Genomic DNA, 25,538 nt, shown 5'->3' with positions numbered 1-25,538 from the left:
CCCACATTCGTTTCCTGAGCAGGGCAGAAGAGCTTGGAGGATGTAGGGGTGTGTGGGGGGACTCACACAGTTTTTCCAGTTCACACGTAGAAGGCAGCTGTCCCTGTGTCTTAGCTTGGGCTCCCTGGGAATGAGCCCCAGGAGCATGCTGGGTGGGAGGTGCTGGACAGTGGTCTCAGGGGAGATGCCTGCGAGGGAGTGAGACCTGCAGGAAGGTGAGGATGAAGCCGGGCCTCGGGGCCGGTTGGCTGGGGCCCCAGTGAGCTCTCGGGAGCTCTGGAGCTAGGGTGTCCTTCATAGAGGTCCCCGACATTGGTCAGTCCTGGCTGTGGCCACACTAGGGAACCAGCAGGGGGAGGGGGTGGTGAAACTTGGGTGACCAGGACGACTTCCCAGTGAGAAGCAGAGCTGAGAGCTACCTGGGCACCATGATGCCACTGCACCCTGGGCTGCTGTCCACCCCAGGCCTGGCCTTGGGACCCTGTGAGCACCTCAGTTCTGCTGCCCAAACACCGTGCAGCAAGCCGGGGGTTGGGGAAGAGGGGTGGAGGCAGCAGATCTAGGCCGTGTGGGCCCTCACCTCCCCATCAGGTCTGGATGCCGGGAAGGGGGAGGCCTCCTGACCCAGACCCTCCCTGAATCCCCTCTCCTTGGAGGTAGGCAGTGGCTTCCCTGCAGGTCTGCGGAGCTCCAGGCCTGCATCCTCAGAGCCCTCAAACTGTGGATTTCTGGGAAAGAGAAGTTCCTTCATCCTGACCTCTTGCTTTGGGGGATGTGGGGACCGGGGAGCCCAGGAGGCCTCGGCTCTGTCCAGCCCTTCCCATCGGGCCTGGCAGAGGGTGCAGCTGCCCTCGGCAGGCCCCGTGACGCAGGCCAGCAGCAGGGAGGCTGCCCAGGCTGGGGCTGAGCCAGGGCCTTCGGAGGGCCCTCTGTCCAGGCCAGATGGCCACTGCTCCGGTGGGAGGGGCTGCCAACACCTCCGCAGTGGCCTGGCTGAGTTCTCCAAGCCTCCCTTGTCCGGCGGGGCCTTCAGCTGCTGTGTACCGAGAGGCTGCACTTCTTCCCCAGCAAGTGGGGCTTTGAGATGCCCACCACCTGCACTGCCTCCCTGGGCCTCTCTCCCCACTCCAGGACCCACCCAGGCCTGCCAAGTCTCACATCAACACTGACCAAGGCCCTGCAGGAAGCCTGTGAGGTGGCCTGGGCAGCGGGGCCTTCCCTCATAGCATCCCCTCCTCTGCAGTTCAGGCTGGTCAACTCCTCATTCGTTCATTCATTCATTCATCCATCCATTCATTCCTCCAGCAAATAAATCAAGCACCTGTAACACTCCCAGGGCTGTTCTGAGCCCTGAAATTACACAGATGAACGAGATGGGCAAGGCCCCTGCCCTTCCAAAGCTGACCCTCTACTGGGGAAGACCGGAAAACTAAGAAACAGGGTGCCTGGTCGTGTGATTGAGACAGGGATGCTTTAGGAAAGGCTGCCAAGAGGAGGAGCCAGCCAGGCCAAGTTCACGGGGCGTGGTAAGGAAGGGGCAGAAAGATAGTTCCAAGAATAGGAAAACGCACGGGGGGTGTGGTGGGTCTGGCGTGTGCTTGTGGCGGTAGGGGTTTGGAGGGGTGGAAGGGGGCTGTTGGGCTGGAACCCCAAGGCCTTGTAGGAGCTGGGTTTGATTCTGTGAGGCTTTCACTAGGGGAGCAATATAAACATAGCTCACGTGCAGGGGGCTCTTTGGACAGGCGGGGCATTGTGCCAATCTCCTGACATAGGCCAACTCATTCAAACTTCCTAAGAACCAAATGGTAGGTCCTATTATCCCATTTCACACACAAGGAAACTGAGGCACTGAATGGATAAGTCATTTGCTCAGTGAGCTACTGCAAGTCAGTGGTAGGGCTGGGATTCGTGGTAGGCAGCCTGGCTGTAGAGCCCTAACCACTGAACGACACTGCCTCTTGGGATACACTTTCCTCCCCTCCAAAAACACCTCCTCCAGGAAGCCTTCTCACCCCAGAGTTTGTCTCCTCTGATTAAGCAACACATCAGCACCCTACATGGCCTAAAAGCCTGTAGAGTCCTTAGGAGGTCTTCTTGTCCATGCCCCTGCCTCCAGATGGAAATGGTATTTTAAGTCTCATTTTACAGATGAGACTACAGAGACCCAAAGAGGCTTGAGCATTACTTAGAGTCAGTGAGGGAGGCCTTGGTCTCCCGAATTCTTCCACCCTGGCCCCAACCTCTCCAACCCCTCCCGACCTCTTTGAGACAATCCTAAGGTTGTTTCTTGTCTGCCCACCCCTCCCCCTCCCCCTCCCCCAGCCAGACAGAGGCCTTCCCTGTGCCCACCACATGGCGATGCACATAGTAGGGGCATACTCAATGCCTGAAGATGGAATGGGTGGTGCATACAGGAATGTGCTGGGCTTGGTGCTGCTGCCTGGGATTCTTGAGCAGAGATGTTTTGCAGAATGGATGTGAGCTGAGGAGTAAAGGATGCTTAGGAATTTTCTAGTGACTCAGGGAGCCAGGTTGGAGTGTTTTGTCTAGAGAGGGAAGGGCATCCCAGCTGGAGGGAACAGCATATGCAGAAAAAGCGGGTGGGGAGGACAAGGAGTTCTGTTTGACCTGAGCATGGAGAGAAGATGGGCAATGAGCCTAGGGTGGGTGGCAGGGATGGGACGGGGGGCTGTGTGCCAGGCTAAGGAGCTGCCGCTCTGGATTGGGAAGGGTTTGGGCAGGCAGGCAGAGGGGAGTAGCCGCCCAGTGAGCCCTGGATGCAAATCCCTACGTTGCTGCCTGAACTTGTGCAAGTCATAGGCCCTCTTGGAGCCTCAGTTTCCCCCCTTCATTATTTGGGGGTGGTGCCCACTCCTAAGGACCCTCTGAGCCCTGCACACGCTTATTATGTGGTTGCTGCTCTCTTGCACTCCCGACAAACAGAGAGACTCCTTGGGTAGATATGAAATCTCTTTGATGCCCTGATTTCTTGTTGCCATGCATGGCTTTGCTCTGCAATGTTCCACCAGCCCTTTGAGAGGCGTGTGTCCCAGGGCCTCCAGTTCACAAGGGAGCTTGGGTCGACATGCTCTTTCTTACTTTCAAACCCTTCCTCTTGTGGAGTCCCGCCCAGGGCAGGCCAGTGTCGTGGGCCTGGGCATGGATATGGTCCAGCTCTGAGGGCGGGGGCATCAGGGGCATGAGTGGGATCAGCATGGCCATTGGCATCACTGGCATCAGCCCCTCCGAGGCCCCAGGGGGGATGAAGGGCAGCTCGTTAGGATCCAAGTGGGCATCACTCCAGCCCTCGGAGCTATCACTGCAGTCCTCTGGATTGGTGGCTTCATTCTCAGATATGGTGACAATCTCAGTGGTGTCTTCTCCAGGGTTGCTGTCTAAGTCCCCTGCTCCTTGGCTGGTGCCTCTCTCAAGTGTGCTGGCTGTGTGGGCGTCTGCTGCGCCCTCCTGCTTCTGCCTAGAGCCAGCTGAAGGGGCACAGCAGAGCCCAGACATCTTAGCTCTGCCCTGGCCAGTCCAGAAGAGGCTGAGCTCTTGGCGGCAGGCAGCCACAGCCAGGCTGGTGAGCAGGGTGCTGGACACGAGGTAGAGCAAGGCAGGTTGGCCCATCTGCATGAGGACCATGGCCATGAATGTGACCAGCAGGCCCACAGCATAGGCCACGGTGCAGGCCACGAAGTAGACCTGACGGGAGTGGACTTGCACATCGAAGCGGCAACAGTAAGCAACCAGGAAGCCGGGGACCACGATGTCACCGAAGCCAAGGATGGAGAAGGGCTGGCTGCACAGGGACAAGGCGGAGACTCTTAGCCGGGGCACTTTGAGCACCATGGGCAGCCTCTCGTGGCTTGAAGACTCTGCAGGGCCCAAGGCAACCTGCGCCATGATGCTCTCACCGGTTTTGGTGAAGAAGGGGGTGACGAAGACAAAGAAGACATCAAAGGCCAGCAGGGCCAGCAGGAAGGAGGAGCAGTTCTTGAGAGTGGGCAGCCGCACACGGTGCAGGACGAACAGGCAGTAGGAAATGCCCAGTGTGTCCTGCAGGAGCCACGCCCAGCGGTCCTCGTGGCGGTAGGCCATCCAGAAGACTATCACGGTTGTGCACAGGCTCGCCAGCAGCAGCAGAGGCAGCGGCAGAGAGGCCCAGAGACCATGCGGAGGCCTCTGGTATTGCCGCAGGGACAGGCGGCACACCAGGGGTGACAGGCAGCTGTAGAGGCCAATGCCAGCACCCAGGCCAAAGATCCCGATGATGACATAGACAAAGTGGTCATAGAAGAAGTAGAGCAGCAGCATGATCGAGCAGGACAGGGTGACCACCACGCCTGTCATAGCCGGTGTGAAGTCCACTGGGATGTCCTCATTATCTTCCTTCTGGGCTCCCTCAGCTGCTGCTGCTTCCCACGGCTGATGGTGACCACCAGGCCCCCCTCCTCTTCGGGCACGGCGCCGCTGTAGCCGGTTGGCTTCAGTCAGGCCGGCCCAGTAGCCGCCTGCGGCCACTGTGCCCACAGCCAGGATGAAGATGACCAGCATGTTGTAGTCGATGATGGGCTCAGGGGGTGCGTACATGGCCACGCGGACGACGGCCTCCGCACGAGTGTGGCTGAGGATGTCCAGCATGTCAGTGTAGCGGAGCATAGCCACAGGGATGCTGAGGTCTGCCAGGGGCTGGCGGGGATCCTGGGGTGCCAGGGTGGTGTCTGAGCACTGTTGGTCACTGACCCGGCTCACGATGAGCAGCCCGTGGGCACCCTGGCCCTGAGCCAGCCAGCCTTTCGTGTGGAAGCTGCAGTTACCCCTCATGACCATGGCAGTGGTCTGGCGGAGGGGCCGCTGGCTGGGGGAGCCGAGCTGGGCCTGGTGGGGGGAATCCTCGCCCGGGCACCAGGGTGCCTTGGTGCCGTCATACAGGGGCAGGAGTGGGGCGTGGTGCAGGTCCCGGGGGAGGGTGACGTAGTTGGAACTCAACACGATACAGTAGTCCTTGCTCCAATTCTCCGACACCACGTGGGCCACGCCGTACTTTCCCCGGGCCACGGTGCTGATGAGGAGGAGGAAGCCCAGGGGGAGGAGGAAGCCCAAGCACGCCATCTTCTTCAGCTCCTACTGCAACATCTGCGGGCGGCAGCCCAATACCCCTCCCAGGGGTGGGCGTGGCCCTTTGTCACAGAGCAGTCTGGCCACCTGTCCTGGAAACCAGGGCCACACCTACTTAGTCATAAAGCTGTGTGGTCCCCAGCCGAGGGTGCTGCTATGGGGCACAGGGTCCCTCTAGAATGATGCCCCCCAACGCTGGGAGACCAGGGGAGACGTCATCTGGACCCTGCTCTCTACCCAGACCCTAGTGGGGTTAGACCAGGTACTTTGAAATAAAAGGTGTTAGGATGGGGTCTGCAGGCCAGATAGGATTCTGAACCAACTTTTCTCCTTACCCATGGGGAACCCAGGCCAATGTCACTCCTCTCTAGGCCTGTTTCTTTAGCTGTAAAGAAATGAGGACATTGGGCCAGAGAGTTTCTACGGTCCCTCGGAGCTCTGAGCTCAGTAACATTGAGCACTTTTACCGAGGGCTTACTAGACACCAAGTACCCTAGCTGTACCTATTGCACAGCTGCAAGGAGGTGTCATTATAACTGCCTAGCCTGAGGCTGTCCCTCAAAGTTGGTCCCCATTTCTACCAGGCACATGACCAGAATTCACCTCCAACTCCATTCGCAGTTGGGAACGGACAGGTGACCAGGAGAAATTGAGCAAAAATGATGTGAACTCTTTACATCGGGGGCTTAGGCTGACAGACTGCGGGGCTCCTGGTTGACCCTCTCTTTCCCTTTCTCAGGAGTCAGAACAAGGACAGGCCTGTGATGTGTCTGTCTATGACGAGGAGGACAATGTCCTAAGGAACGGAGAGGAAGAAAGTGAAGGGAACCAGGTCCCTGGATTCCATGTGGAACAGTAGCCCAGGATGTGCACTATGGACTGTTACAAGAAAGAGAGAGACATGATCTTCCTTAAGGCATTGATTTATCATGGGTCTCTTTGTTATAGCTACTTAATGTTACCTTAATACACCCACTTCATGGACAAGTAAAACTGAGGCTTGGAGAAGCCCACGTTGACACAGCAAAGAAGGCTGGGGCCCTTGTGCTGCTTAAATGGACCTTGATGTCTCCCAAATGTTTTCATGCTGGATTCTGAGCCACTGTCCTGGCTGCAACTCTGAGGCCGGGAAGACCTCCTGCTGGAAAGAGAACTCGAATACTGGTGAGAGGTAGATTTGAAGCCAGGAGCCCCAGGTTTTGGCTCTGCAGGTTTGCACCCAGCTCTGTGGTGTGTTCTCTCACAGGTCACCCAGGACCTCCTGTCCAGGTTTCTTCAGGCCACCCATGATGGAGTGGATTTGAGGAATGAGGTTTTCAAAGCAGTTAGTGTGGGGGAGAGTAACCCTGGGGCCTCCGGAACCAGAAGGGAGGGATTCGGGGGCTGGAGCTTGGCAGTCCAGGTTCCATTGTCCTCATGTTCTCCCCACTGGCCTGGCCTGTCACTCCAGTCTCTGCATAGGTTGTCACATGGCATTCTCCCTGTGTGTCTCTGTGTCTCTTCACTTCTTTATAAGGACATAGTTAGAATGGATTAGGGCCCACCCTAATGACACCATCTTAACTTGATTATGTCTGCAAACACCCTACTTCCAAATAAGGTCACATCAACAGGTACTGGGGTTTAGGACTTCAACATACCTATTTGGGGGCACAATTGTGGGCAGCCCCACAACACACATGTAATTTTAACCTCTAAGGACTAAGCATGCTGATTTTTTTTTTTTTTTTTTTTTTTTTTTTGAGACAAGGTCTTGCTCTGTTGCTCAGGCTGGAGCGCAGTGGCACAATCTCAGCTCACTGCAAACTCCACCTCCTGGTTTCAAGCAATTCTCCCCCCACCCAGCCTCCCGAGTAGCTGGGATCACAGGTGTGCACCACCATGCCCAGCTAATTTTTGTGTTTTTAGTACAGATGGTGTCTCACCATTTTGCCCAGGCTGGTCTCGAACTCCTGGCCTTAAGTGAATCGCCCACCTCGGCTTCCCGAGGTGCTGAGATTACAGGCATGAGCCACTGTGCCTGGCCAATCACTGATCTTTCTCAAGGACTCTCCTTTTTTTTTTTTTTTTTTTTTTAGACGGAGTCTCACTCTGTCCCCTAGGCAGGCTGGAGTGCAGTGGCACAATCTTGGCTCACTGCAACCTCCACCTCCCAAGTTCAAGCGATTCTCCTGCCTCAGCCTCCCAAGTAGCTGAGATTATAGGCGCCCGCTACCACACCTGGCTAATTTTTGTATTTTTAGTAGACACAGGATTTCACCATGTTGGCCAGGCTGGTCTCAAACTCCTGGCCTCAGGTGATCCGGCCACTTTGGTCTCCCAAAGTGCTGGGATTACAGGCGTGAGCCACCGCGCCTGTCAAGGCCTCTCCTTCTATTACGGGTCCATCTCTTGCAGTCCCACGCTGCTTTCCTTGGGAAATCCACAGGGATGGAACATCATCTCCAACACCAGCTGTGGATTCTTTGAAGTGGAGGGTGAGTTTAAAGGGCCCTGTGAAGTGGTCAGCAAGTGGAACCCATCTGAGATTCTGACAATTCTCTCCCACCCAGTTATTTACACTCGTCTCACCCACACCTAATTTGCCAATATTTTTGGTGACTCATTTTTAAAGTATCCTTCAAAGCATTAGACTGAATTTTCATAAGAAGCATCTCTCCTTGTTAGTGCACTTCTGATTCATCAGTAATATAACATTTAGTTAGAATATGACAGTAATTACAATGACAAGTGAACTGTCAGAAACATATTCGGGAACAAATACAAGTGACTGGCAAACAAACCACCAGCCGGTGTGAGGAGAAGCAGGCAGAGCCCAGGGGAGGAGGCTGCCAGCTGTCCCTTCCGAGTGCTCCCATTTCAAAGGGGAGGTTGGCCAGGAGGGTGGTTAGGAGACGGAGGCTCAGCCTGAAGGCCACAGGAGGGCTGTGATAGTAAAACACTTTCTGGCCCCCCAGCAACGAATGGGCAACCTAGACCCTCACTCAGGGCCCTGTTCTCCATGCAGGGAGTCGTGGATCTTTTAAAAAACAAGAACCAGCACACCCACTTTGTCACAAAACTCAGACAATCACAAGCTTTGTCGAGGATATAGGGAAGTTGGGACCCTCATACACTGATGGTGGGAATGGAAAATTGTGCAGCCGCTGCAGGAAACAGCTTGGCGGTTCCTAGATAAGTTAAACAAAGAGTTACCATATGACCCGGCACTTCTACTCCCGGATATATATCCTGAAGAATTGAAATCAGGCCTTCAAACAAAAGCGTGTACATGCATGCTCATGGCAGGACTATTCATGATAACTTGGAATAGGTGGAGAGAACCCAAATGTCCATCCGCTGATGAATGGAGAAACTGCGGTCTCTCCACACAAGGGAATAGCATTCAGCTGTAAGAAGGAATGACGTTTCGATGCCTGCTACCATGTGGATGGACCTTGAAAACATTATGCTAAGCCGAAACACATTATGCTAAGTGGAAACACATTATGCTAAATGAAGAAGCCAGACACAAAAGGACACATATTGTACGATTAATTCCACTTACATGAAACAGCCAAAACAGGCAGATCTACAGAGGCAGAGAGCAGATTCGTGGCGGGTAGGGGCTGGGGGAGGGGAGAATGAGGAGTGACTGATGGGTATGGGATTTCCATTTGGGGTGATGAAGAAGTTCCAGAACTTTTTCTATCTCAGTGGTGACGGTTGCACGACATTGTGTATTTAAAGTCACTGAATTGTGCATTAACATGGTTGAAACGGGACTTTTTTTTGAGATGGAATTTCGCTCTTGTCCCTCAGGCTGGAGTACAGTGTAACAATCTCAGCTCACTGCAACCTCCACCTCCCGGGTTCAAGTGATTCTCCTGCCTCAGCCTCCTGAGTAGCTGGGATTACAGGCATGCACCACCATCATGCCCAGCTAATTTTTGTATTTTTAGGAGAGACAGGGTTTCACCATGTTGGCCAGGCTGGTCTCAAACTCCTGACCTCAAGTGATCCACCCACCTTGGCCTCCCAAAGTGCTGGGATTACAGGTGTGAGCCACAGCGCCCAGACGAAATAGAGCAACTCCAGTCCCCTCCAGCTGCTCTCTCCTCGGGACAGGTCTCATTTCAGTTCTTCTGGACTCCATCAGACCAGCACATGCCCCAATTTGGGGTTCTGCACAGACACCTCAAGCAGAGCTTGCTCCTGCCCCTTCTCCCAGATCTACCTGTGGACTGGTTGCCCAGGGCCCGGATAATTCTCAGAAGGCTCATTCCTCCGAGACTCTGCCTGGGACCCCACTCACAGAAGGCTTTCGCGGGTATGTTTGATCACTGCTTCTCCAGGTCCCCCATCCCTGTGCCCACCCCCATCCATCAGCCCTGGAATCGCTCCTCTGGTGGCCACTTGGAGCCCTGGTCAGTGCCTTCACATGAGGGGCTGATGCCCCTTGGGGCCATGGCCCCACTGCCAGGCTGAAATCCTGCTCCAAGTCTTCAGTCCCGCCACCCTCCCCACCCCCACTCCAGATTTGACTCCTTTCCTGGAGGGCACCCCCTGCATCTGCGACTTCGCTCCCCACAACTCCCCCTCCCTCCCCCCACCCTACTGCCCCCCTCAGCTACGGCCTGGGCTCTCGAGGTGGCTGCCCAGAGCAGGCTAGGGTAGTGTCTCTGCCTTCTACTTGAGGACCTAGGTGCACCTGGAATATTTATCTTCATCACACAGGGCAGCAGGGCCAGCAGACCCTGGGCAGCGGGTCTCAGGAAGGGTGGGGAAGGGGCCTAGTTCACCTGGCCCCTCACCTGCCCTTGCTGTCCTCCTCAGCAGCTTCCCGGCTGCATATTCTAGAGTGGATTGCCATCCACTCCCTCCCCCTTCCCCTGTGATGAGGGTGAGCCAGGCAGGCCCACCAGCTGCTGCCCCCATGCCCCCTCACCCTAGCTGATGCCTGCTGTGCCCCCAACCTGGGCTCCTTAGGCACCTAAGAGGCCACCACCCCTTCTTCTGCTCCACCTGCCTTGGCCCAGTGGGCAATACGGCTGGGCAGCAGGGATCAGTCCAGGACCCCTTGGAGGGACAGAAGCCGGTAGGGCTGCTATCTGGCGGCCAAAGGTGGTCTCTGGCCTTATCTCCAAATAATGGTCTCACTGGTGTTCCCAATGAGCTGAGAGCTTTGATAAATATCTATGGCCCAGGCCTCTCTTGAGCCTGGTCTGCCAGCAGGACCTGCAGGGGTTGGTGAGCTGAGGGCAGGGGTGGGAGGTGATGCTCTGAGGTAGAGCTGGGATGGGGCTGGGGACGGGAGACTGGAAGCTGGAGCTGGCTTGGAGGCCGGATTTGGGGAGTGGGCTGCCCGAGGCCCATGCTCCGCAGGCTCCAATTCCTTCAGCTAGCTCATCTCTGAATGCTGTTTGACCACAGACTGGGGATGGAAGGATTTCCCCGGGGAGGGGATTGGAAGGGGCAGTGGGGCTGGGAGGACAGCCTTACTAAGAACTCCCACTGCATAGGGGTTAAGCTTCTTGGAGGCCTAGTGTGGCCTCCCTGGCTTTTCATCCATCCGTGGGTGCCATCAGGCAGGTATCTTAACTTCTCTGGGCTTTATTTGCCTTATCTGTTAAATGGGGATAACAGCCCCTGCCTCATAGAGCAGTATAAAGAGTCAATGAGATAAACATATGAGGGGCTAAGCAGCACCTGATGCCCGGTAAACAATCAATAATGATCAGTGTTGCTGTTAGCAAATTGTAGAAAGCATTCCCCTCGGTTTGAAGCAAGTGTGGGCAGCTGAGTTTGAAGTCAGTTGGCAGTTTGGATGAGCTGGCTCTGAGATACACCTGGGCTGGAGGCCAGCGGCACACTCCCTGGCTGGGGTGTAGGGGGGCCCACTGTGGCTGATGGTGGCCCCGGCTGCATTGTTTGAAATTAAGCATCATTTTAAGGAGTTGGGGGGTAGAGGATGTCAGGAAGCTGGGGAAGGAGATGCTGGATCCACAGAACTCTCATTGCTCGGCGGCTGGACACTGGTGGGGCCATCTTTGGGGAAGTCCCATCTTCACGTGGGGCACGTCCCAGATCACAGCGACCCTGAGGCCTCCTTGCTGCCCTCTTGCCACAGAGCTCTTCATTCGCTCTGGCCTCCCAGAACCCAAGCCCCTTCAGTTCACTGAGGGGTGAAAAAAGCCTTAGACTTGGAACCAGACCTTCAATCTCAGGGGAGCTGCCAGGCCTGTTTCCCTGGCTGCAAAACAGGTGGGTGACTACCTCTGTGGGCTAGTTGAGGATTACCCTAGAACTTAAAGTATAATAATAATAATAATAAAAATAAAGGCACACACACACAGAAATATAGAGATGTGAAGCGGGAAATCAGGGGTCTCACAGCCTTCAGAGCTGAGAACCCCGAACAGAGATTTACCCACGTATTAAAAAAAAAAAAAAAAAAAGACAAATGTTACAAGGATGTTTGTGGATGGCAAAGTAATCTACAATACCCACAATGAAGGTATTATTCTATGGATTCCAAACCCACCTCACCCGCTAACACATGGTTTTCCCAATCTGACTCTCCACCCAGTCCTGGTCCCAGGAGAGCTGAGCCATCAGTAGCAGGGGGCTAGGGAAGGAGGCCTGGAGGGGAGGCTGAGGACCTCTGGGCAGGGGCTGTGCTGTCACACTAAGGGACGGGGACGGGGTGGCCTGAACTGGAAAAACAGTGGGGCTTTTCCTCCACTGCTGTTCTGTGCCCATGAGGGAGGATGTCAAGGAGAAATGGGCTTAGATGGGGGTAGCATTAAGGGACCGCAGCCCTTGGGCATGGTGTGGAGAGAAATTCTTCCAGGCATGAGGTTCTTCCGGGTCTGGGAGGGCCTCCAGCGACCTTTCCCCACCACTGCAGCTTGGAGGGTCCCCAGTGGCTCCCCCAACTTTGTGAAGCCACATGTATGTTTTTCGGCTCATCGCACCCCACTCACTCCCACAGGGGCCTCGCCACCCCAAGCCGAACCTGAGCAGAATGGCCCAGATGCCTGGTCTCAGGGCTGCCTTCTCTGCGCCGAAGCCCGGAGCGCACATCTGCCATGGGAGATAGAACTCTGGGCCTCTGGGCTGCAGGTTCTGAGGCTCAGATGTTCCCGGCTGTGCCCTGAAGCAGCCCCTCCGCCCTCAGATTCTCTCAATGGGAGGGGGGCCCCAGGCTCCGTCTGCCTGCCCAGGGATTCCGCCTCCAGCTCTCCAGCTTCTCCGATGACCCCCAGACTTGTCTTGGAGCTGTCCTCTTGGTGGCCTTCCAGAGCCAGAGGCTCTGAGCTTTGTGTTTTTTTGGGGTCCCTGGGGTCCCCCCTTGAGTGGCTGCTCATCTCTCACCCAAGGCCTAGCACAGTGCTGAGCACACAGTAGGTACCCAGAAGGTGCCTGGCAGTGACAGCAGCCAGGAAGCCCACTCAGGAAAGCGGGGTGCGGCCTGGCTGGGCTTATCCACACTTCCTAGTCTGTACCGTCCCTTCCCTGTCTTCCCCTCACCCCCACCCTCTCGGCTCCTCCACCCTTGGGGTGCGCCCCTCATCCCATCCCCACTGGCATTGTCTCGGGAAAGCCTCACCTTCTCACTCCTCCGCCTTCGCTGGGTGACAGGCAGAGTTGGGAAAGCTGTCTCCATTGTGGCCACTGGAGACTCAGGTCACTTTGTCTCTCCAGGCAGCCAGGACCCTTTACTGGGCTTCTCCCCACTCCCCACAATATCCCCCACGTTGCTCTGGAAGCCTCCAGCCTACCTCTGTCATGGTGATCCCTGGGTCCCCCACCCCATCTCTCTACTTCAGGGCACAGAGCTTGGAGAATTGGCAGAGCAGAGTACCCCACAGGGCCTTCAAGGATATCCTTAGCTACCCCCGGGCCCAGGCCCTCCCCAATGAAACCGGAGGTTTCCCTCCCTCAGCAGGAGCTTCGGGGCTCTCGGCACTGCGTCGCCTTTGTTCCTGGTGTCCTGACACTGCAAGCTCTTGTGTGCGCCTGGGTGCACAAGTGCACATGTGCATACACACGCCCCACCCATGGGGCTCTCCTCCCTGGTTAGAGAGACCCAGAGACGAGGCCTGGGCTGCAGTGGGGCCCTGTGTCCAGTTCTGGTGTTCCACCCACACCCCCTGCCCCTCCAATGCAGCGCACACTGGCTTCCACCCACCTGCGCATTGTTGTGCCCGAGAACTCTCTCTGGCCCTCTGTAGCCTGATGTGGGAATGCAGAAGAGTTCATGTCCCCCTGGGAGCAGCCCTCAACCCGCAGCTGATGGGAGATGGTGGATAAATACCCCAGCTCCCTCACCTGTTGGGTGGGATGAGGGAGGGCTTCCCCAGCGGAAGGAAGCTCCAGGCGCCCACAACAGTGCTGGAGTGTTGGTCCTGCTCCAGAGGCCACCCAGGGCTATACAAGCTCTGGCCTGGAGTTGGGAGCACTGAAGCCAGCAAGCCAGGGGAGCCTAAGAGTGTGCCGCCCACCTCAGAGCGGCACTGGCCAGGGCTGGGGCATACCTGTCTCTTGCTCACAGGCTACTGTGTCCCCCTCTAGCCCCCACCTTTCCCCTGCCTTCCTTGCCTGGCTTCACTCCCTGTTGCCCTCTCTGTACTCCCCTTCCTTCGAGTTTGCACAAGAAACCTCAGGGTCTCAGGGATGGCTTCTTGGGGGGGCCCTAGCGGATACAGCTGCATTCACAGCCTGTCCAGTGGCCCAGTGTCCTAATTCTGCTTCCCACCCCTCAGCTCAGCTCCTGCCCGGGGCTGGGACACACTCCCGTCTCCTTTGTTCCTTCCCCTGACCCATGGTATCCCTCCTCTGCATCCCTATCCGTGGTCCTCCTCCTCTCCCTGTAATTCACCTCCTCACAACAAGCTGTCCCTAACTAAGGGGGCCCTGGCCAGACCCACCTGTTCCTCGAAGCCCTCCCTCCTGCCCTCACCCCTCTCCCGGCCCTCAGGGGCTCTCCTGGCACCATCCTTGCCGGGGTGAGAGTGCGGTCAGGTTTCTCAGCGACACAGCAGCCCCTGAAAGCTGGGAAGCGGCCCCCACCTCTGTGAGACACCCTCTCCATCCAGCCCCCTGTGGAGTCCAGGCCTTCACAAATGTTGGTTGAAAAGATAAATATTATTTATACTAGCCACCCGCCTCACAGCCGACACCCTCATCTTCTAGTGCCCCCCAAAGCCCTGCCCTGGCTGTCCAGTCCCTCTGGACATGGGCAGGTCGGTGGGGGCTGCGGCCGGTCCACACCTGGAGTGTAAGCAGCATGTTGTCCCAAGAGCCACTTGGGCAGGGGTCTTCTCCTGGCTGGCTTAGCTAGTGGTCCTGCCCCAGAGGCCATCCGGGCCTACAAGCTCCGCCCCAGAGGCTGGGACTGGGATGCCCCTGGCTCTTGCTCACAGGCCACTCTGCCCCCTCCAGCCCCCATCTTCTCACAAAAGAGGAAAAGGAGCAGGAGGTGACTGGTGTGGGGTGGTTAAGTGAGGGGAAGCTGGCCTGACCTGCAGGGTAGTAAATGTTCGAGGTGAAGGCAGCGAGGCAGGGCATTGCTGGTGGCAGTGCCACAGTGCCAATGAGGTTCTGGAGGCCTGGGGGGGTGACTCTAATGCTGTGGCCGCACGTCTGATGATGACAACTGACTTCTGTCTCCAGGGTTCCTGAGCGAGGGCCCTTGGTTCCCAGTGGTGTCGGAAGGCATCACCGAGGTCCAGAGGCGTCATCGTGCTGAGTCAGAGGCTGTCACGAGTTGCCCATGATGCCCCAGGGCAGCAAATGGCCTCCCCACAGTTGCCGAGGGCAGCCCCAGGCCCCAGTGGGCTGGCCTTCTTGTGCTCTGGGAGAAGACAGCCTTGGAGGGACACGCGTGCTGCTGTAGGTGTCCAGTGCCCCATTTCCATTCATTCCCATGTCCCTTCTCCAGGGAGGATTGGGCAGGGAAGCCAGAGGCCCTGGGCCCAGCCCAGTCCTGTAGGTGACTTTCCACTCATGAGCTAGAGTCCTGCACCGCTGCAGGGGGAGAGCGGCCCCCCAGGCTGTCAGTGCCAGCTGCTCCTGGGGGAGTGGGCATGAGACCTAACAGATCGCCTCCACAGGCAGGGTGGTCAGGGAGCCTGGCCGTCATCCCCCCAGCCACAGCTCTTTGGGGGCTGCTCCATGACCTGCCAGCTCAGACTGCTGTGGACTGCTTGATGCTGTGAAAGCTGACACGGGTGGGGGAGGTGGGGATGGACATGGCGCGGGCCACTCGGGCGCGGATCGAGTGCTTGTCCTGCCACCGGTGCCACCTCTTCCGGATGGCAGAACGGACCTGTGGGCACAGGGAGGAGCACGACATCTGCGCCTGGGGCTCAGGACCCCCTCCCTCCCCTGGGCCACCATGAGCGGCTGTGCAGGTCAGCTGAGTACACGGAAGTCCTCAGTAGGGGACGACACTCACAGCCTTAACGCAGCTGCTTTGCATATTTGTCGGAACAGGTTTCTCAAATGACCTGGGGAAGCGGCACCCTTTTCTAACCCACACGAAGGTGCCATATGGCCTTCGCCATGAAGGCTCCCTGCCCTCGACCCACTCGTGTCCCTGCCCAGGGCTCAGCCCTTCCTAGTTTTCACAGGCTCATCAAAGATGAGCTCTGGCTTCCAGCCTGGTGCCAGCGGCCTCTGAGAGCAAAGGAGGGGGCTGTCACTGTGGGAGTGGACAGGTGGGAAGGGCTGGCCTGGGGCTCCCAGCAACATCCCCCTAGGGACCTAGGAGCAGGGAGGGAGAGAGGCAGCCCTGGGAGGGGAGGAGAAGGCTGTAGACGATCGCCAGCCCCAACAGGCCTCGCAGCCCTGAGCCCCACTGCAGGGCCCCGGGGTCCTCACCTCACTATTGAGAAAACAGTAGAACACAGACACAAAGAAGCCCTGGGGAGGAGAGAGGAGGCGTCAAAGGTCGGCCGCAGGTGTCGCCCACCCGGCCTCTGGGCTGCCCCTTGCTTCTCCCTGGCCTCCTGCCCTCCAGGCCTCTGCTTGGCAGAATCCCCACCCAAGGAGGTGCCGGTGTGCCCCTCCAGGGCTGTACCTGGAAGGATTCCAGGAAGGAGTTGAAGTAGATGAAGACGACCCGGGAGACCTCATCCTCCCCGGGATTGACGAAGAACAGCATGTAGGTGATGCCCAGGAGGGGCAGCAGCACCAGAGTGGCTTTCACAGCCTTCCTGGGGTGGGGCGGGTGGGGAGGCTCCGAGTCACAGCCCACCCCAGGATGGGCTGCCTGCTGGCTCAGCAAAGAGGGCCAGGTCGGGGGAGGGAGTGGCAGGTCTCTGGCACATGAGAGGCATGGGGAGCAGGGGTTTCATCAGGGGGAGGCCTGAGGAAGGCGGTACCCCGTTACCTGTACTGAATGGTCTCAGACGTGGTGGATGCCCGGAGCTTGGTCATGAGGATGCGGACGATGTTGAAAAGGAAGATGAAATTGATCTGCAATTTGAGCACACCAGTGGGCCAGAGTGTGCAAGAGGCTGGGGACCCAGGCTTCTCCGCTCTGGCCTCAGTGCTCCTGCTGTTCTCCCTCCTCGTCATGAGCACCTGCACATCCCTGGCCCATACCCCCTCTTTGGGTGGCCTCCACCTCTAAGCAGAGGGGTTCTTTCTGTCCACTGTTGGCACTGATCGCCCCTCCCCACTGGGCCCTGTCTCTTGCCCCTACCCAGGTTCTTACCAGCAGGACCAGGATCATGGGGCCCTGGTAGATGTAGTCGGTGTACACCCCAGGCCTTTTGCCAAACCAGCACCTAGAAGGCGACAGAGGAAAGGGGAGGAGGGGTCATCTGCATCCGCCTTGATGGCATGGGGAGGGACAGTGCTTGGCCAGGACAGGACTGGGGCTGGAGGCCAGGAGGTAGATGTCCCAATTCCAACCCTGGCAGAAGGTCAAGTCACTTGATCTCACTGCCATGCCTCAATTGTCCCATCTGCAGAACAGACAGCATCCTCTGTGATGAGATACAAAGTTGGAAGCAAGCACCGGGGCAGGAGGTAGACAGTGGGAAAGACTGAGTGGCCGGGAACGGGCATGGGCCCAACACGCAGGCTGCATCCTTGGCTCCTCCTCCCGGTCCCCTGGCTGTGGCTGAGGCCCAGCATGCCCTCTGGGGGGCTGCTGGTGGGAGTGGTACCACACCTGTCACCCAGTGGGCACCCAGCAGTTCGCAATCTCAGCCTGAATCTGTCCAGTCGCAGCCTGAACAACCTTGAGAGGAACATTTGCACAGGTTCTACCTGCTGCAGGAGGTAATTGCTTTGCGTTTTCCCGAGTGTCCCTCCAGCAAGCTCCAGGGAGGCCTGGGGAGTGGGTGGGGACCAGACAAACTGGAAGCCCTTATGTCCTCGTGGGTATGAAGACCCCCAGTGGCTAGATCTCATAAGCCAGAAATTGAGATTTGTAAATGAAACCTTTGGATTTTTTAAAGGTTGGCTACAAAATCGAGTTTTCAGAAAACACCATGCTGGCCACACACAGCTTCTGAAGGCCGGGTCCAGTCCTTGGGCCTCTGGTCTGCAAATTCGTTTCTGGTTTCTCCTACCCAGATCCTCTCTGTTGCAGTGTTGAATTTTCACCACCAGGTGGGGCTTTAGAGCCGCTCAGACTCACTTTCTCCTTTAGCCCAAACAGTTTTTGTTTTGCTTTGTTTTTTTGAGACTCGTGGAGTCTCACTCTGTTGCCCAGGCTGGAGTGCAGTGGCATGATCTTGGCTCACTGCAACCTCTGTCCTCTGGGTTCAAGAGATTCTCCTGCCTCAGCCTTCCCGAGTAGCTGGACTACAGGTGCGCACCACCACACCCAGCTAATTTTTGTATTTTTTTTAGTAGATACGGGGTTTCACCACGTTGGCCAGGCTGGTCTCAAACTCCTGACCTCAAGTGATCCGCCCGCCTCAGCCTCCCAAGGCCTCCCAAGGCCTCAGCCAGCCTGAGTCCGTCAGGAGGGAGTCAGGAGGGAGTCAACCTCATAAACTCGCAAGATAATCTTCCAGGCTCCTCCTTCAGCCCAATGAAGCCGTGCAGGCCCCCTCCCCTCCGTGGGGGAGGAGAGGGCTTGTCACTGTGGTGGAGGCCACTTGGATGCCAGGTCAGTCAGTCAGATAGGTTCTTGGGAACACTTGCTTGGCAAAGAAGGTCCTGGGGCTCCCCTGCCATCCATGTCCACCTTTTCTGCCCTCCTCTCTCTCAGTGGTTCTCAATCTGAGCTGCACATTAGAATCACCTGGGCAGTTTTCAAGAATTCTGGGTGTGGCCGGGCGCAGTGGCTCACGCTTGTAATCCCAGCACTTTGGGAGGCCGAGGCGGGTGGATCACGAGGTCAGGAGATCGAGACCACGGTGAAACCCCGTCTCTACTAAAAATACAAAAAAAAAATTAGCCAGGCGTGGTGGCGGGCGCCTGTAGTCCCAGCTACTCGGAGAGGCTGAGGCAGGAGAATGGCGTGAACCCGGAAGGCGGAGCTTGCAGTGAGCCGAGATTGTGCCACTGCACTCCAGCCTGGGCGACAGAGCGAGACTCCGTCTCAAAAAAAAAAAAAAAGAATTCTGGGTGCCAGGCCACACCCCAGACCAATTACACCTGACTCTCTGGGGGTGAAGCCTGGGCATTGGTACTTTTTGAAGCATTCTAGGTGATTCTAATGTGAGCCAAGATTGAGCTCCACTGCAGCAGAAATCAAGTTTCGAGGCATGACTGGAAACATCTGAGTCCATTTCATAAGGAACCAAAGAACTTCAGAGCTGGAAGAAGCCTCTGAGATCATCTAGGTCCACTTCTATTAAATTCATGGACTCTTTTACTAAGATGTCTTAATATTAATAGAACACTTTTTTTTTTTTTTTTTTGAGACAGAGTCTCGCTCTGTCGCCCAGGCTGGAGTGCAGTGGCGCAATCTCGGCTCACTGCAAGCTCCGCCTCCCGGGTTCACGCCATTCTCCTGCCTCAGCCTCTCCGAGTAGCTGGGACTACAGGCGCCCGCCACCACGCCTGGCTAATTTTTTGTATTTTTAGTAGAGACGGGGTTTCACCGTGGTCTCGATCTCCTGACCTCGTGATCCGCCCGCCTCAGCCTCCCAAAGTGCTGGGATTACAAGCGTGAGCCACCGCGCCCGGCCTAATAGAACACATTTATATAGCATTTACTCTACAGGCCAGGAACTATTCTAAATGCTTAATATAGATGGACTCATATCACCCCACAACAGCCCTTTGAGGCAGTAGCATGTCCATTTTACAGATGAGGAAACTGAGGCACACTGCAGTAATCCGTCCAAGGTCACACAGCTATTTAAAGATGGAGCCACGATTCTGAACCTGGGCAGTCTGGCTCCAGGCTGCTTCCTGTGTAAGCTCAAGGCAGATAAAGGAGGCTGGGTCCTGCTGTCCAGCCCCACCCAGGCAGAGCACAGGCAGGGACCCTCTGAATGAGTCCAGTCCCCAGATCTCTCCCTTTATAGATGCAGAAACCATGGTCCTGAGGGGAAAAAGCCAGCATGGCCAATGCCCGTGGGGAGTGTCACCAAGCTGGGCTGGGAGCCTAAACCTTGGGGTCAGGAAGGGAAAGGAGATGACTTACTTCTCATTGTCGTAGTACAGCTTCCCAATGGCCCAGGCCACAATGATGGGGAAGGGCACACCTGGGGGAGAGACGGGCTGTCACAGAGCCCTCAGCAGGGGCTGGGGATGTGGGCCTGGAGGACCCCAGTGCAGCCCAGGCTCCAGGGGGTCTGGGGTTACCCAGGGTGGATCTCAAACTCACACACCTCCTTCAAGGTGCTCCTACTGCCCGCCACCCCCAAGAGGAGCAGAGGGCTATGGTGCACACCTTACCGCCCCAACCCGACCTCCATCCCTCAGGCCCCCCAGCCCGCTGGACTGAGTCTGAAGGAAAGGGCAGCCCGACGGCCGCTACTGCCCAGGCTGGGGAGGTGGCTGCCCAGCTCACCCCAGCCGATGCAGATGAACATCCACTTGCGCAGCCGGTCGGTGGAGTAGGTGAGCACGATGGCTGTGTGCAGGTAGCAGCCCTCGCCGAACATCCAGAAGAAGTTGGTCACATGGAAGTAGTTGTAGGCGGCTGTCACCAACCTGCACCAGCCCTGCCACCCCACCCCCAACCAGAGATGATGATGGGGGGCAGGGGCGGCACCAAACCCTGGGCCTGGGCCTGGGCCTCCCCCAGGCAGGACGGGGCACACCCTGGGATCCCACTCCTGTTCTGTGGGCTCCTCCTCTGCAGGGCAGGCCCACCTGGTCCCCTCCTCTGACCTGGGCTTGGCCTGACCTGCTCCCCGCTCCCCTGCCAGGACGCACCACGTTGCTCTGGTGGACCTCGGGGCTCATGGTTAGCTGGACCACGAACCAGGTGGCATTGCGCAGGATGAAGGCGGAGATGAGGTTCCAGTGGATGATGTTTCGCAGGCACCGGATGCTCCTGGTGCAGCAGGGCGGGTGGATGATGGGAGCGACAGGAGAGAGAGGATGAGGGGCAGGCCACCCACATCACCCCAGCCCAGATGTGTAGATGAGGAAACTGAGGCACAAGGTGGGGCTGACTGGCCAAGTCACACAGGGAGGTGACAGCAAGGCTCTCCTAATGCCCCATGGAGCCCTTCCTGCCTGCAGCCCACCCAGACATAAGCCCCAGGCAGAGCCTGGCACTCCATGGAGCCTGTGCTCCATGGACCAGGGCAACTGGATTCCTGGCGATGCCCGCTTCCCCTGGGGGTGGCTTCCACTCCCTGCCATTCCAGGATGGAGAGTCACAGGGGTCAGCCCTGCTCCCAGCCTCCAGCCCTGATGCTCGGCTCCTGATCCCAACCATCCCCATCCCCGGCTCTGCCACCTGCATCCTTGGCGGTAGTGCTGGGGCCCAGGTACCTTCGAACCTGAAATGGGGCACCACTCCATGGAGCCCCCACCTCCAGGGCTCCATCTGCCTGTTCACCCCAATGGGTGCAGCCTGGCCTGGGTATGGGTGATATAAGACAAGCTTTGTCCCTCCCCACCATTCCAGCAGCTACTGGGGAGGGGGCAGAGCGGCTCTGCCAGAGGTTCCCAGAGGCCTAAGACTCTCAGATAAGCCAGCCCCAGCCACCCTCTCCCAGCAACCTCCACCCCAACCTAGAGCTGCTCCTCTCACTTCTCCACCCTGCTTCTGCTCTAGGGCCTGGGGACAGGAGGAGGCAGTGCTGGGGTCTTCTCACCTGAGCCGCAGAAAGAGGACAAAGGCCACCAGGAGGGCCACCAGGGAGATACAGTGGCCCAGGTAGTTGATGATGACTGCGACATGGTAGTGCACCTTGCTTTTTTTCTGGAGCAGGAGAGAGGGGCAGAGGTGAGCCTTCTGCTGGATGGGAGCTGCTCTGTGAGGACATCGCCTGGTGGTGGCTGGGATGGAGCGGGTCATGATCTCAAGGGCCACTCCCCCTTCCTGAGCATCTGCTGCGGGTCAGGCCTCGCTGCAGGGCAACGCCGTCCAGTTTGAGGCTCTGTCTGTCCCTGAATCCCATGCTCTGTTCACTGCTCCGTGTTGTGTCAAACTGAATCTCCACACCGCGTGGGATTCCCCACTCCACATGGACCCCCACCCCCCCATGCACAAGCGCACGTGGTGCGCCCTCACACTCGCATCTGCCCATGCTGCCACCCGGTCGGAACACCAGGTGGACCTCTCAGCTGCAGAGACACCAATCTCTGGGGATTTCTCTTCTCCACCCATTTCTGAACTGAGTCACCACCTTCTCGGCTGCCCCTAAATCCCTCCTGCTGCAACGCCTCCTGCTCCTGTGAGCGAGGAGGGGCCGGGCAGCTGCTGGGCTCTGGCATCCACAGAATCAGCAGAAACCATAGAAAAGTCTCATTAGGCTCCATAACTCACTTTCCCGGGCCTTCCCCATCCCTGGCCCAAGGGGATCATCTGTGCAGAGTGAGCAGGATCCTCTCCCAGGACTGTAACACATTCCCCGGGTTTATTTCTTAATGAATTTAATATACTGATGGAGGTCACTGCCCTCCTCTTTACAGCAATCTTGAGTTCCAAGAGTGGGGAAGCCTTCCTATTTACAGAGGATTTTCATATCTGTTATCGTGTTAAACCATCAGGGCAACCCCATGGGGGGAGCCAAAAGGGCATCTGGACTTTATTTTGTAGGAAAACAGCACAGAGGTTATGTTGACGCGCTGGAGGTCGCGCAACTTCAAAACCACCTCTTGCCTGCACATGCAGATTGGCAAGATACGAAGGCTGCAAACAGGTCCCCAGCCCATAATAGGGGACTGGTCAGTCCCCATGCCCCGCTCTCTGCAGACTCCTTCCCAAGAGCACAGCCCCCATCCACACTTTTATAGGTCCCAAGAAGCAGGGCCTAGAAACCAAGAGCTTGACACGAAGTCGAACTCCGAAGCAGTGTGTGAGTGAAGGAAGGAAAGACGGGTGCTGAAAAGCAGGTGGCTTTGAGAAGGGAGGGGTCCCTGGCTGCACCTCCCTCCCTCCCCGTTGCCAGGCTCTGGGGTGGGGCTGAATGATCATGAGGCACAAAAGCGGGTGACATGCAAGTGCTGAGAAACGGTGAGCTCACAATGGCCCTCATCATCCTCTCAGAGCCACCAGGGAGCTACTCCAGACCTTCCTGTTGGAATCACAGAACCCACATGAAACCAGAGATCAAGGCCAGCCCTATCCACCAGGCATCCCAGGAGAAGCCAAGACCCTATGCCCAGCTCCGCCCGGCCACCAAGGCCCTTCTGAAGTGGCATCCTCACTGGGGAACCTCTCAGGTCCAGAGGCTGCTACAGAAGCTGTGTTCTCGGAGCTGGTTTCCAGGCAGAGGCTTTCTGGAACATGGCAGGTAATTACATTAGCAACCCCAGCCTCCAAAGCACTGGGATCCAGGGAGGTGTAAATGAAGGCAGGAGAGAGAGAGACAGAGAGGGGAGTGAGGAGAGGGTACCTATCACCTGTGCAAGTGGGGAGGGTCTCTGAGCGCCTGGCGGCAGATGCCTCAATCCGGAGGCTCCGGAAGATATGCACACATCACAGGCTGTCTGGAGCTGGTATTTAATATCCTTTTATTAAATTTTCCACAAATCCATGCTGAGAAGCCCCTGGGTAATGACAGCATGTGTGGAGCCGAGCATGGCACGACACCCCGGCCTTGTTCACAGGCCCAGGCTGGGCGGGAGGAGCGCAGTGTGCAGGGAGACCCTTCACTGCTGCCTGCCAGGGCCCCTGTCTCACTCCCGAGTCAGGCCGTACCGGGCCCTTGGGGTTGGAGTGGGGAGGAGTTATCTATTAAGCACCTGCTGTATGCTGAGCACTGTGCCAGGAGCTCTGCAGATGCCACTGCTTTTCTTTCCCACAGCTGCCCTTGGAGACTGCTCCTCTCATCCCAGTTCTTCCCGTAGAAGAGACTGAATAATTGGCCACGCCACGCAGCCAGCATCTGGAACCTGGGTCTGCCTGGCTTTGAAATCCCTCTTTTCCCTGTTTCCCAGGGACATTTCTTTTTTTGGGTGGGGGAGGGATGGAGTCTCACTCTGTCGCCCAGTCTAGAGTGGTGCAGTGGCAGGACCTCGGCTCACTGCAGCCTCTGCTTCCTGGGTTCAAGTGATTCTCCTGCCTCAGCCTCCCCAGTAGCTGGGATCACAGGCATGTGCCACCATGCCCAGCTAATATTTTGTATTTTTTGGTAGAGATGGGGTTTTGCCATGTTGCCCAGGCTGGTCTCGAACGCCTGAGCTCAGGCAATCCACCTGCCTCGGCCTCCCAAAGTGCTGGGATTACAGGCGTGAGCCACTGTGTCCGGCCCCCTGGGACATTTCTTGGGGGACAAGCAGGAATTGAAAGCAGAGGCACTCTCTGGGGTGGTCGCACTCCATTTTGGGCCCAGGAGCCTCGGGGGACCTCCTGCCAGGAGGATAGCACCCACGAGGGCTTTTCTCCAAGAGCCCGAGAGGGAGAATCAGGCCAAACCATTCCCGGGGGACAAAGTGTCAGTGTGCCTCCCTGAGCAGTCAGGCCTGGGCTTGGTTCAAGCCCTGTCTCTCATCGGCCACATCAGCATGATGCAACCTGAGAAACAGCTTGAGAAGACAGCTGGAGAGACAGCCTGAGGGATGGCTGCTGATACCCTGAGACAAATACATCCTGCGACACCCAGACAGAAGCCAGTGACACTGTGACATTTCCAATAACAACCAGAGTTCTGGCCAGCAGTATTTAGAGAGACAGCAAGGCCTTAAGAGGCACCCAGGAACACCCTGAGAGGTGGCCAGTGACACCTGGAGAGGAGAGTCAGCAGCACCCCCAGGGACAGCCAGTGACACCCCAACCAACGGCCATGATAACAGCAAAGCAGCTGGGATGTCCGAAGGACAAATGGGCACAGCTACCCCTGGGGCCCTGACCAGCACTCCATCTCCGTCCAGTCTGGAGACCTAAGACCAGCAGGCACCCCGCCCTAAGGAGGGTGGCACAGCGTGGTACTTGGCAGAGGCCACTCTGCTGTAGCCTCAGTGGCCTGAATTGAATAAGGAATTAGTGCCCGGCTGACTCTGACTGGACTCTCTGCAGGACACCACCTCGTCCCAGGCGCTGTGGTGCCAGACCCGTCCTGATGCCTCTCTGGGATGGTGGCAATGAGACCTCCCTTCCAAGCTCCCCACTGGTGCCCACTCCATTCTGGCACCTCCTCTCCACCAAGGCTTCCAGAGCTACTCCTCTTACCCTGCAGTGGGCACTCACTCCAGCCCCTCGATCCTCAAAGGGCAGCCCCTGGCCCAGCAACAGCACACAGAAGAGCATGCAGAGATCTTGGGGAAAGTGGAATGTATGCCCTACGCCAGGCCCACGGAATCGGAGCTTGGTTTTAGGAAAAAGCACCTTTACGGTTCAGAAGCCCTGGTCCAACCACCGCTCACCTCTCCCCACACGGTGAGCAGTGAACCTTGGTCCACAAACCCAGACCCCCAGAGTCCGCTTCATGTCCTACCACAGTGTGCCCTCCCGGGCTGTGCCTGAGGCCCAGGCTCCTGTGCTCAGCAGAGCGTGGGGAAAGGGAATAGAGTGTGTGCAAGTGTCGGGTGGGTGGGGGAAGGTCGGACGTGGGGGAAGGGAGTGAACAGTAGTATGGGGAGGTGGTGGGGGGAGGAGAGGGTGCTGATACGGGCAGCAGGTGTAGGGGTGGTGCTGGGGGCTCAGTGCCATCCCCGGGCCAGCCGTGCATGCAACAGTTGGGGGCCTGTCCCCTGGTGATGCTGGCTGCGGGCAGATCTCCTGGGGTGCCTGGCCTTGGGGTGCCCTCGCAAGTCCCATTTCACAGGCAGACTTCTGTGAATCCATTATCTGCAATACCCCAGGGCGCTGGAGCTTAATTAGGGCTTAGCCCAGGCCC

The 25,538-nt window shown here is 57.3% G+C and overlaps 2 protein-coding genes and 1 long non-coding RNA gene across 7 annotated transcripts in view; 1 reads left to right on the top strand and 2 right to left on the bottom strand.

Annotated features, from left to right (window-relative positions):
• Positions 1 to 2,957: 2,957 nt before the first annotated feature.
• Positions 2,958 to 5,139, bottom strand: SPPL2C (signal peptide peptidase like 2C). The gene has a single exon (XM_055257676.2). The coding sequence runs from the start codon at positions 5,110 to 5,112 to the stop codon at positions 3,064 to 3,066; it is 2,049 nt and encodes a 682-aa protein (XP_055113651.2). The 5' UTR covers positions 5,113 to 5,139; the 3' UTR covers positions 2,958 to 3,063.
• A 114-nt stretch (positions 5,140 to 5,253) lies between these two features.
• Positions 5,254 to 6,149, top strand: LOC129470181 (uncharacterized). Its single transcript, XR_008653167.2, has 2 exons — positions 5,254 to 5,380; positions 5,858 to 6,149. It is a non-coding gene; the product is annotated as an uncharacterized lncRNA (long non-coding RNA).
• Positions 6,150 to 14,228: 8,079 nt separating this feature from the next.
• Positions 14,229 to 25,538, bottom strand: part of CRHR1 (corticotropin releasing hormone receptor 1) — a 52,513-nt gene continuing 41,203 nt past the window's right edge. For 2 of the 5 annotated variants that reach the window (XM_055257681.2, XM_055257682.2), the window contains exons 5-14: positions 21,351 to 21,457; positions 21,025 to 21,111; positions 20,458 to 20,578; positions 20,090 to 20,243; positions 19,721 to 19,781; positions 16,823 to 16,895; positions 16,496 to 16,581; positions 16,184 to 16,319; positions 15,985 to 16,026; positions 14,229 to 15,430 (exon numbers count right to left, since the gene is read on the bottom strand). In XM_055257681.2, coding sequence (XP_055113656.1) covers positions 15,290 to 15,430; positions 15,985 to 16,026; positions 16,184 to 16,319; positions 16,496 to 16,581; positions 16,823 to 16,895; positions 19,721 to 19,781; positions 20,090 to 20,243; positions 20,458 to 20,578; positions 21,025 to 21,111; positions 21,351 to 21,457 — 1,008 coding nt within the window. In that variant the 3' untranslated portion in view covers positions 14,229 to 15,289. The remainder of the gene's footprint in view (positions 15,431 to 15,984; positions 16,027 to 16,183; positions 16,320 to 16,495; positions 16,582 to 16,822; positions 16,896 to 19,720; positions 19,782 to 20,089; positions 20,244 to 20,457; positions 20,579 to 21,024; positions 21,112 to 21,350; positions 21,458 to 25,538) is intronic. The other 3 variants (XM_055257683.2, XM_055257686.2, XM_055257684.2) reach the window with 2 other exon arrangements.

Source organism: Symphalangus syndactylus, chromosome 20 (assembly GCF_028878055.3).
Source record: "Symphalangus syndactylus isolate Jambi chromosome 20, NHGRI_mSymSyn1-v2.1_pri, whole genome shotgun sequence".
Classification (NCBI taxonomy): Eukaryota; Metazoa; Chordata; class Mammalia; order Primates; family Hylobatidae; genus Symphalangus; species Symphalangus syndactylus.
The sequence above is the reverse complement of the archived record's forward strand: the minus strand, read 5'-3'. Positions and strand labels throughout refer to the sequence as shown.

Coding starts and splice junctions, on each gene's coding strand:
- SPPL2C (XM_055257676.2), bottom strand. CDS start 5,112: ATGGCGTGCTTGGGCTTCCTCCTCCCCCTGGGCTTCCTCCTCCTCATC.